The sequence below is a fragment of the Protopterus annectens genome, chromosome 11.part0, assembly GCF_019279795.1.
Source record: "Protopterus annectens isolate FY-2018-M chromosome 11.part0, PAN1.0, whole genome shotgun sequence".
NCBI lineage: Eukaryota > Metazoa > Chordata > Ceratodontiformes > Protopteridae > Protopterus > Protopterus annectens.
Window position 1 is genome coordinate 534,492,750 of NC_056745.1, and position 12,086 is coordinate 534,504,835.

At 42.3% G+C, this 12,086-nt stretch overlaps 1 protein-coding gene across 1 annotated transcript in view; it reads right to left on the bottom strand.

Annotated features, from left to right (window-relative positions):
* The window catches only part of XPOT (exportin for tRNA), a 3,393,313-nt gene that overhangs the window by 3,000,281 nt on the left and 380,946 nt on the right, over window positions 1-12,086 (bottom strand). Inside the window, exon 6 of the mRNA XM_044088045.1 lies at window positions 646-864. Coding sequence (XP_043943980.1) covers window positions 646-864 — 219 coding nt within the window. The remainder of the gene's footprint in view (window positions 1-645; window positions 865-12,086) is intronic.

Genomic DNA, 12,086 nt, shown 5'->3' on the forward strand with positions numbered 1-12,086 from the left:
TAATAAAAACCTGCAAAAGGTCTCTCCAATATCACACAGGATTTACATTTTTAGTATATTAACTTCGACACAAGCCACAACTGGTACTAACCAGTAAAGTCACAGAAGATATAATTTGTCACCACTCTACCACTCCAGCTAAAACAATCCTTAGTCTACAGCAATAATGCTAAGAGGCAGCACTGGTTAAAAAAAAACTGAAGATAATGAAAGCTCCATCAGAAAGATCCAACTGCTAATGTTATGTGCTAGAAAAGCAAAGTACACTACTGACTGCAGGGAAAGAAAAACAAGGGTGATGGACTTCTTTTCAAGTGAATAAAAAAGGTAGTGTACCAGTGAGCCAGGGGTTTTAAAAACTACCAAGTTTACCAAAATCCCACATGGCAATTGACTTTTTATCTTTTTTTGTTTGCTGATAACATCTAAGATTTCTTCTACTCCGAAATATAAAATGTAAAGGAAAAGAAAAGAGAAAATAGTTAACAGAACACCCACCTAGAAATAGTCAACTTTTTTTAAAATTTCATAAATGTCTCTAAAAAAGGAAATTTTAATAGCAATAAAATCAGAAACAGCAGCAATAAAACTACACTAAAAATTATCGACACCAGCAACATACCATTTAGTACCATCAGTATTTACCTCAGGTGTGTGAACTATCTCTCGATCTACCACCTCTGCATCTATAGCCATTAAGATTCGAAGGTAAAGATCCACGCCTTGGGGATTTAAACAAACTATGGAAAGGATATCAAAAAAAAATGACAGCCACTTGGTAAGGTACTCTGCAACAAATAGCAATGCAAACACTTGGGATGCTTTGTTTCGAATGAAGGCTTTCTCAGGTTGCGAAGTTACAATCTGGAAAAAAAAAAAAAAAAAAAACACATTTAATGCATTCAAACAAATGACAAGGCAAAAGCTTCAGTCCTGAGACTATAAAGCCCCCACTGCTTGAAATTCCTACCCTAAAAATCCTCATTAGAAAACTAAGCACTTTTATTCTGATTTATTACTACATTTAACATTTTATTTATTTATTTTACTTCACTGATCAGGTTGGTCTTGCTGGTAACATGAAAAGCTCACAAGTCTGTTCAAGTAGTAAACTTTCTGTACAGTCTTTAAAAGCAAAAAACAGCAGACAATGAACAGTCAGTTTCAGCATAGTCAAAAAATAGAAGTTATGTCCTTACCATAACGTTCCATGTGGAGTGTTCATCTCGCCTTTGTTCTTACACATGGGTTCGGAGCCGATCCTCGGCTCCGTGCCGGCCGACTGCAAGCTCTGCATCGAGAAGAAGCTCGAGGACATCTAATACCCACAATCCCCCTCTGCCTTTACCTCAGATCTAGTTTGCAAGCAAACCAGACAAAAAAGCACGCACACATGCCAAACTATATACATAAGTACATATATACAACATACCAGAGGTATGATAGTAACACTAATACTGCAACAGCAGAAGGAGAATACTCCAGACCAGGCACCAAATAGAACGTTCTTCCTAAGGGTGGGAGGGTGGGACTGTAAGAACAAAGGCGAGATGAACACTCCACATGGAACGTTATGGTAAGGACATAACTTCTATATGTGATAGTGTTCAATCTCGTTTGTTCTTACACATGGGTAGCGTCCTAGCTCCTTGTTCCTGAGGAACTCACGGGAGGACGTTCTTGAGCACAGTGGAACCAAAGGTTGCCCTGTCCCTAGAAACCTTGTCTACCTTATAATGAGAAATGAATGTATATGGTTTAGACCAAGTAGCAGCCGCACAAATAGCGTCCAGTGGTAGGCGGGCTGCATGAGCCAAAGATGTAGACACTGACCTTGTGGAATGTCCTTTGGGTTTGTGTAACAGGGTTTGATTTGAAGAATCGTAGACATAAATTATACAATCCGTTAACCATTTAGAAAGAGTTCTTTTGGTAACTGCAAGTCCTTTCCTGCTATCAGCAAAGGCCACAAAGAGTTGATCTGTTTTCCTGTGATCCTTTGTTCTATCCAAATAAAACCTTAGCTGTCTGTGAACATCTAATTTGTGTAACATATACTCCATTTTGTTGGAGTGGTTTTTGAAGAAAGTGGGTAATTCAATGGACTGATTAATATTGTTAATAGAACACACTTTAGGGAGAAAGGATGAATTGGTTCGAAGAGAAACTCTGTCAGAGTGAAAGATCAAATACGGATGTTTGATGGAGAGAGCCTGAAGTTCAGATACTCGCCTAGCGGAAGTAATGGCTACCAGAAAAAGAGTTTTCCAGGATAAATATTTCAGTGGGCAAGAAGAGGCAGGCTCAAAAGGGGGCAACATTAATATAGATAGCAACAAGTTTAGATTCCAAGGTGACGTAGGAGATCTGACCGGTGGTCTAATATGAAAAACTCCTTTTAAAAAGGCTTTACAAAGTCTGTGAGCCATAACCGGAGCACCACCTTCTTCCACATGGAAATTCGAAATGGCAGCCAACTGAACTCTTACTGTAGCAGGAGAAGCACCCTGATGAAATAAGTCTGTTAAGAACTCTAAGTTCTTACTCAAAGGAGCTATAAACGGATCCACATGGTGTGTATTGGCCCAGAATACAAATCGCTTCCATTTGCTAGCATATGTCTTAGTAGTGGAAGCTTTGTGCGAAGCCACCAAAATATCCTGGACTGCTGGTGACAACAGATTAGACCTGGCTAAGTTGGGAATTGGAGCAGCCAAGCTGCCAGATGGAGGGACAGAAGCGCGGGATGGGGAATCCCTGACGAATGAGTCAATAGGTCTGGCTCTGGGTCCAGAATCCATGGTCCCCGAATGCAGTGTATCTTCAGGAAGGGAAACCAAATTTGACGAGGCCAGAATGGGGCAATGAGGATTATCGTCCTGTGTAGGTTCTTGGCTTTCTGGAGAAACTTTGATATCAGAGGAAATGGGGGAAATGTGTACAGGAGTCCCGGGGGCCAATCGTAAACCAGTGCGTCCCTGGGGACTTCCCCTGGAGGGGGTAATAGGGCAAAATAGCTCCTGCATTTGGCGTTCATTGGAGACGCAAACAGATCGCAGGAAGGCTGGCCCCACGTGCGAAAAATCCTTTTCGCCACTGACTGTTTTAGGGACCACTCAGAACTGCTGTAACAGAATTGCTCTGCTGAGCCTGTCGGCTATGACGTTGGATGACCCCGGGATGTGCGTTGCTATTAGAAAGCGACCCGTGGACTCCGCCCACTGCCAAATTCTCATGGCCTCTCTGCATAACTGATAGGACTTGGTTCCCCCTTGCTTGTTTATGTACCAGACTACCGACATGTTGTCCGTCTGAACTGCAATAGTCCCTAGAGGAAGAAGGGGAGCAAAGTGTTGCAACGCTAGAAACACTGCCCTCAACTCTAGAACATTGATGTGCAGATTGTACTCCAAATTGGTCCATTCGCCTTGGACTGTCTGTCCCTGAAAGATGCCCCCCCACCCTATCAGGGAAGCGTCCGTGATCACCGTAACTGTGGGCGTGGGTAGCACAAACGGTCTCCCTTTGGAAAGGTTGCACGTTTGAAGCCACCAGTTCAGATCTGTTTTGCATGTCTTTGTTATAAGAATCTGGTGTGTTAGAGGTAGTTGTTGAAACGACCATTGTGCAAACAGCAGCCATTGTAGGACTCTCATGTGCAGCCTTCCCAGGGGAATTGCAATCAGGGAGGCTGACATGAGGCCCAACACCTTTAGTACTAGTTTTGCAGGAGATTTCCTTGACAAGAGTAGAAGACGAATATGAGTCTGAAGTGATAATATCCTTTCTGGGGGAAGCCTCAGAATCAACTGACGTGTGTCTAACTCTGCTCCTATGAACAAGATGTTTTGTGATGGCTGAAGTAAGGATTTTCCGAAGTTCACGGAAATCCCTAGGTGAACACACAGTTGAAGAACAAAGTCTCTGGCCTGTAGTAGCTGACGCCGGGTGGTGGCAGAAAGGAGCCAGTCGTCCAGATCTGAAACACCTGGAATCCCTGGCGTCTCAAGTGAGACGCTACCACTGCCATACATTTGGTGAAGACCCTGGGGGCTGAGGTCAGACCAAAGGGCAGGGCTCGAAATTGAAAGTGACTGGCCCCCAGCCGGAAGCGCAGATGATCTCTGGATGCCCTGGCCATTTTGATGTGGTAGTATGCATCCTCTAGATCTATTGAGCACATCCAGTCGTCCTTCTGTAAGAATGGAAGGATCGATTGAAGCGTGACCATTGAACTTTTCTTTCCTGGCGAAGGTATTGAGGTAGCTTAGGTCCAGAATGGGCCTCCAGTCCCCTGTTTTCTTTGGAACTAAAAAGAACCTTGAGTAAGTCCCGAAATCCTTGCTGGTCCGCTGGGACTGGTTGGATGACTTTTTTCTAGCAGCTTTGAAATTTCTATAGCTGCTGGCTCTCGCAGATGGGGCGGTACATCTGGGAGTCTTTTCTTTGGGATGGGCTGAGATAGAAAGGGAATGTTGTAACCTCTGGTAACCACGCTTTTTACCCACTTGTCTGTAGTTATGTTTTGCCAGGCCTGAGGGTATAAAGCTAGCGACCCCGACTGCCTCCAGAGCAGGACAGTCGGGCCTCCTCTCAGGAGTGCTGGAAAGGTTTGCCAGGGAGGTTATCCCTGTCACCTTGGTTTTGCGGACCCCCTCTGCCGCCAGGCGGCGTCTTCCACCTCTGCCCCCCTCTGCCTCTAGAGGGGCATCACCCTGTGTGTTTGGGAAAGATCCTTGGGGTTTTGAAACCACATTTTCCACCACGTTGCCCTTTGGGCTACGGTCTGGAAGGGTGGAAAAACGGACTCCGACAGCAGACAGAGTCTTTCCTCCTGTTCACACCGGCTAAGGGTCTCATTTAGTTTAGCGCCAAAAAGTGTGGCTCCGTCGAATGGGGCGTTAGTAAAGGAAGACTTGAAGGCTTCCATAAAGAACATAAGCGCATCCAGGATTGCCTACGCAGAGCAATCGCTGAAGCCGCTGCCCTACTCGATCCTTCGGCTGCATAGGATATCAGCCTCATGGACGAGTTTACAATGGACGTAAGGGAGTTGAGATGCGCTGTAACTTTCTCTGAGACAGCGGCATCTGTAGTACCCTGGAGGGTATCTCCCAACTCTTTGACTAGATCCCTCTGCAAACGTGTAAAATGAGTCAAATAGTTCAGGGAGCATAGAAAGCCGCTGAACTGAAAATGCGCTTCCCGTATCTGTCCATGGTCCTAGAATCTCTGTTAGGCGGATGGACAGATGAGGAAGATTCCGACATCTCCTTTTTCGTGGCCGCTGCCACCACCATGGCGTCTACTGGAACTCCTTTGGTGAGGTAAGCTTTGTCCTGTGGTGCCGTGATGTACTTATTTGGCTTCCTAGGGACTGGTTCCACCGTGTCAGGAGTCTCCCACGCCCTTCTAGCAATTAATTCCATCAGCTCATCAAAGGGCGGAGTGACCCAGGAGGAGGAAGGACGGGCACCAAATGCCTTCAGCAAAACTGACTCATCCTCAGAAGGGGGAAGGGCTTGCCAGTCACCTCTCTGTTTTAGGATCTCCAAGATGTCAGAAAAAGAGACATCCTCTGAAGGTGACTTAGGGGACCCTTCTGACTCATCTAAGTCAGTATCAGATGTCAAGGATTCTTGTGGAGAATCCAAGTGTCTCCTCTTACACAGTCTTTTCCTAGGGACTTCTTAGGTGGGAGCATCCGAAGAAGCCTCCGAGGAAGAGGGGCACCCTCCAGGGGTGGCTGAGACACCGGTGCCCGGCTTGGGCGTGGCCGTGGGTGCAGAGGAGGATAACGGTCCTTTGTGGGGAGGAGAAGCTGTACCTGCTGTTGTGGTTGTCTGGGTAGACAACACCTTCCTCATGAGGTCGAAGGCCCCCGGGTCCCGAGTCGAGGTATCTCGGTTCGAAGAAATGGGAAGAATCCCGAAACAGGAGCCGAAGGCACCGACCCGAGGACGGAACCGAGTCGATCCGTGCGAGGCCCCAAGAGGAGGTCGAACGAAACATCGGTCCGACTCGGTCCCGGAACCAAGGGCGGATCTTGGCTCCGAGACTCCAGTACCGGATCGGATGGAGTCGAGGTGAACGGTGCCGACCGAGAAAAAGACGGTTCTGGCACCGAGGGCTCCACAATCATCAGTTCAGCCTCTTCCGGCTCCGAAGACTGGACAGGTCTCGGAGGAGGAACAGATGGAGATATTGGAAGGCCTTCAAGTCTCGACACCAACTGAGAGGAGACCGAGATGAGTTTGGATAAAGCCGTATTCTCCATCAATTTCTGCACCACACGGTCCACATCGGTGTCGGAGAGGGGCCTAGAAGAACGAGTCGAAGGGATCGAAGACGGAGCCGACCTCAGCAGAGTCGACGGAGGGAGCTCCATCACCGGTTCCAAGACTCGAGGCTGGAAACTGCCAAAAGTTGAACACTCGGCCCGAAGTCTGTGGAACCGGTGATCTAACTGGATCTGAAGAGCTCGGAGCCGATGACTTTGGCTCCGCGCCGACCTTCGAAGACTTGGATGCCTGGTCTGAAGCATCCAGAGCCTCCTGGAAAGAGGGTTTCAATAATCCTCTATCCATCAGTTTCCTGCGCCTATCTGTCATGACCCTCCCACTAAAAGAGTGACAAATAGAGCAGTCCTCTTGTAAGTGGAGAGGGCCAAGACAGTAGACACAGGAACTGTGGTTGTCTGTGACCGACATCTTTTGGCCACACTGACAACGTTTAAAGCCAGATTTTAATTTTTCAGACATACTGACAAATAAGAGAAACAGTCCAGTCCAGTAAGAGTGTCAAATCTGGTTAATGAAAGTGTCAAATCCAGTAAAAGTCCGTTTAAACAATTGCTTAAGAGCAAGACTACAAGTTGTCTAGATAAAGTACCAGAAGAGGTGTAGGCCCCGAAACTCTCTATACCCGAAAGTTAACAAAGTTAAGCTCCCTTAAGGTACCGAGAATCCTAATGCACTCACACACCGTACTCTATACTTAAATAACTATTTTTGAAAGAAAAATCTCTTTGAATTTCAACAGAATAGATAAAATCTTATCTGTAAAGCCTCGAGCTAGCCTCCAGCGATGCGTATGCAGCAGCGGCAAACTAGATCTGAGGTAAAGGCAGAGGGGGATTGTGGGTATTAGATGTCCTCGAGCTTCTTCTCGATGCAGAGCTTGCAGTCGGCCGGCACGGAGCCGAGGATCGGCTCCGAACCCATGTGTAAGAACAAACGGCGAGATTGAACACTATCACATTATGACAACACAGTGTACTGTGTGTACAGAAAGAAAAGTTTCACATTTTTCCATAACACTGTTGTACTTCACTGACGAGACACTCAAGTATACATGAATGAAGTGGTCAGCTCTGTGATGGACAGGGATAAGCACCAACTATTTTGCAGTCGGACCAAGTTTGACTAGCAGTTTAGATGCCTGTATGAGCTGGTCAGGGAGGATGGGAGTGAGTGGCTAACAGCTCACTTATCCTGGGAGAATGAAGGTGGCTTCTTGCTTGCCATACAGATGACACAAAGAAGCTGAGGGGAAAGTAGTGTGTGGATGCACACTTCCTCTAAAAATACAGCCACTACTGGCTTGGAGAAGCTGTAGAGAAGATAGAAAGCAGGCTGCTCCCAAGGCTGACAAGTTGGCCCACTCCCTAGTGCTTGAATCTCTCTAGGAAATGTAGGGCTGATGGGGGTTACCATACTAAAATGAATGGGCTACAGGGCTCCCATTCTGCTGTAAAAGACAGGGAAGCAATTAGACAAGGTCCTGTCAAGTGCAATAAAAAAAAGAAAATAAACGAGTTAATGAAAAAGCATGCAAACAAATTCCTACATTAATACCAATAAAAGAACCAGCTCAAATCTCCAGCTTGGACACTAAGAATGACAGCCAACCTCTGGTGTACAATATAATCAAAACAATTTAACAATTTAAAACATGTTGTTGTGTCTTTCGGCTTTTCCCGGTTAGGGGTCGCCACAGCAGAACTCCGGTCCGCTAATGATTGGCAGTTGATTTTTACGTGCCGAGTTGCCAGCCCTGACGCACAACATTCAACAAAGGTATGCCCTTTCACACATGTCTCCATGCAGAAGACGCTCTAGCTGAGAATCGAACCAGACAGCATCTTACTGTGAGGCAACAAAGCTACCGCTGCACCACCACCGTGGATAACCATTTAAAACATGTACTTTCTTCAAAACCACAAAATAAAACTGAGCACTTTCAACCATTACAAACTGGATTTCAGAGTTTAAAACAATGTAGTGCCAAGTTCCTTTTAAAACCTTATTAACCAATCAGATATTGTCTGTTAAAAAATACCACCTCCTATTTGGAAAAAGCCCAAAAAAGAAACCGATACAATGTAAAATGTAGACCCTTAAAGTCAAAGAATGAAATCCACTGAAAAACAGTTCAGATGTAACAGATAAAATAAAAATTATAAAATCAACTAAAATCATGTTACCATCAAGATGACATATAATACTACATCAGGAAAAACGTATGGATTCTTAATTAAAATAAAACTAAATACAAGCCATTGCTGTCAAACAAAAAAAACATTTACACAAAAGGATTAACACATTCACCCTGTCCTTTAAAATACTAACAACGGATACTGAATTATTGCTTCTGGGGAGAGGGGGGATACTTGAAATTACAGTTGCCAAATCAATTCCTTCATTTCCCTATCACCCACTTTTACGGATCTGCAAACACAATCTAGAAATCACAATTTTCTGTAATTTAAACACCCACTAGAAAGTTTATACAAGGCATTTGAAGGATTAAGTTTTTTTTATACAAAGCATTCGAAGGATTACGTTTTTTTAATATCGTAGAAGTGCTCCCTCATACGATCGCTCAGTTTATGATTCGTCTTTCCAACATAAAATGCCAAATGGGTAGAATGACAGTCACATTAACCTAGACACGGTAAAGTGTGAGGATAGTTCTCCACTACCATATATGGACCCTCGTATACAAACCTACAAAACTTACATCTTCCACATTTAGCCATACGATGGACCCAGTTAATATTCACTTTGTCAGAACTTTTCTAAAAAAATTTTTAATGCTGGAGCCCCTGCTGTAAACCACAGGTCGTCCACTCATTAAATAAAAAATAAATCAATAAATAAAATAGTTTAACACACATACATATTTTTATATTTCCTGACTGAAAGGTATAACAGATGGTACGGTACCTTCCTGCCAGTTTTTTGCACAACTCCAATTTTAGTAACGTTATCAGACACAGAATAAAGAGCTGGGTCTCGCAATAAATGGGCAAACCTAGCTGCCCTACCCTTAAAAAAGTCTTGCTTTACAGGGGTTAGTAAATTAACTAGATAACCTGTATCCCTCAACATATTCCACAATGCTGAATCCATCTCTCAAAATTCTCATCACTTATTAACATAGGCAAGCATACCTTGTGTCATTTGCAATTCTCTTCTTTTCATGGAAAGGATGGCAACTGTTGAAGTGTAAATAGGAGTGCGAAAAAAAATGTGAATCTATTAAAACTATCTTTTGCCACAGTCACTTTCCAAATACTTAATTTCATCAAGCATAATGGAATATAAATCTTAAATCTCTCAATATTCAACTAATCATCATCCAGGAATCTGAAGTATGTGTGTATCAAAGGACAGAAATTGGAATTAAAAACATAACATTTCCCATTGCGCCAGAACTCCATTGCCATAAATGGGGGCACAAGCCGCCCCCATCTCCACACCTGAGGTTTAATGGAAGTACTCTCCCTCAAAATATAAGCAATTATTAGAAAGGACTCTACCTCAAAATATAAGCAATTATTAGAAAGGACTATTTTCTAGCAAAGTTTCTATAACAGAACTCTTGTTGCTCAAACTCTCTTGCCGAGTCAAAAAGTCTATAAAAAAGTACTGCCCTTCAGAGTGAGGGATTACAGTGAATAAATTAACTACATCAATGGTAACAGCCAGGAGGGATTTCACATACTTAACAGCCCTCATATTTTCTAAAAAGTGCCAAGAATCCCTTAAAATGTAACAATGGTTTTCAAAAAATTTCTTACACAAGTTGTCTATATATTTCCCTAAAGGCTCGATGTTCGATCACTTCCTGTTGACCATAGGTCTAAACAGGGGGGGGGGGGTCAAACTGACTGTGTATTTTGGGTATCCCGAACAAACCACGAACCAAGGGTTTGAGTACCATTAAAGAATCTAATGAATCACCATCAATGGCTCTTCGAACCATTAGATTACTTCATAACTTATCTTATTGTAAGCGATATTAATCTCGTTTCTAGTTACCCTCCTGAAGGTAGATTTGCCCAAAAGCAAATAAAACATCTTTAGGGAATAATCGGAACTATTCATGACAACCACTGTACCAACCCTTATCTAGTTTCATTATTCTTAGACTTCTGTCTAATTTAATAAAGTCAAACTGCCTTTCATCCTAAATTTTCAATGAACCTCCCCTGGCTATGATCAAATGCCTACATTTCTTTTCACATATTCTTTAAAAAAACAAGACACGGGGGTTTACCAGGGGTAAAAATGTACTTTTCTTTTTCACACTATAATTTTCAATGATATCCCCCGTGTTGCAAAAAAATACCCTTAAATTCATCTGTCTACTGTATAATTTCAATTGAATTAAAATTTTTGCTATGTTCACTCACTCAAATTAGGAATGAACTGAAAATTCTTTTAAAGAGTAGAAATAGCACCTTCAGTTAAAACAAAGTCAGAAAGATTGAATATTTTAAAGTTATTGTTCACCAAATTATTAAAATGTCCATCAAGGCCATCTGAATGGTGGACAACAGAACTCAAATCACTATAAACATCTAAGGTCTCCCCCTTTTCCTCAGCCAAGTGGGCAACAACTGGGGTATTCTTCCTTCTCAAATTTAAGGCTAAACCCACTTTTTGGCAAAACTGTCAGATCTCATCAGTTATGGTTCTTCTAAAAAACCACCATCCGTGGAATATCCCTCAGCTCAACTACAACTAGGGTTAAGTTACTCCAGATTGTAAAACAAATTAGGTTCATTGCCCCTACTGGACATACTGTTAGACTTGGGGGGGGGGGGCTGGGTAGGCTTTATTGTTTTCATAGTCACACTTGCCCCCATACAGTTTTAGGGACTTCTGCTCTTTGGCCTTTTTAATGATATTATCCACCTCTGGAAATACATTATTCTATTCATCCTTAATGGTATTAAAAGCAAGATCCAAACAAATCATATTATTAATTTCTTGAAGTTCTACATTCAACACATTAATTTTCCTTTCACTGATTTTCATCAAAATCTCTAAGTTTTAACCCGGTGGTATCAAACAAATCAAGCAACTTTTTAAGTAAAGTAGAATTCTCCATTAAACCAACAAGAAGTTTCCAAAATGTAAGATCTTTAGAAAAACTTTTTTATACGCAAACATTCCATGAAATAAGAACTGTCTAGCAGGAGTTTCTCAACTTGTTTAATTTGTGTTTGAAATATGCAAGCTGCAACTAAGTTTTTATAAGGAATATTAGGAGCCAAATGAAATGAAAAATGTGGAGCTGAACACCAGCCAACAAAGTTAAAATTAATGTCCCAAAATATCTGGATATTTACACTTGCAAAACCATTACCAGCATCAGCATTGCAATATATCCTGGGTTTGGAAAAATGCATTTTCCCTGGTACGGTGCAATTGTGGAGATGGTATACTTTTAACAGGGGGTATGGGGGATTAAGGAGGCTTGCCCCCCCCTGCAAAAGACATGATTTTTACATTCTCCAAGGTCGTCTCAAAGTTCACACTTTGCCATTTGATATTTTTTATTTTTTCTGTTTTAACTGTAGTCTTGAAGTACTTCAGTATACCCATACAAGCCTATGCAAAAAAAATTTTAAAAATTTTAAAAGTAAAATTTTTAAAACAAAAAAAAAAAAAATTTTTTTTTTTTTTTTTTTTAAAATATTTATTTAAAAAAACACCCAAAAAAAAAAATATATTATAAATAAAAACACCAAAAAATTTTATATATATATATATATATATATATATATATATAAA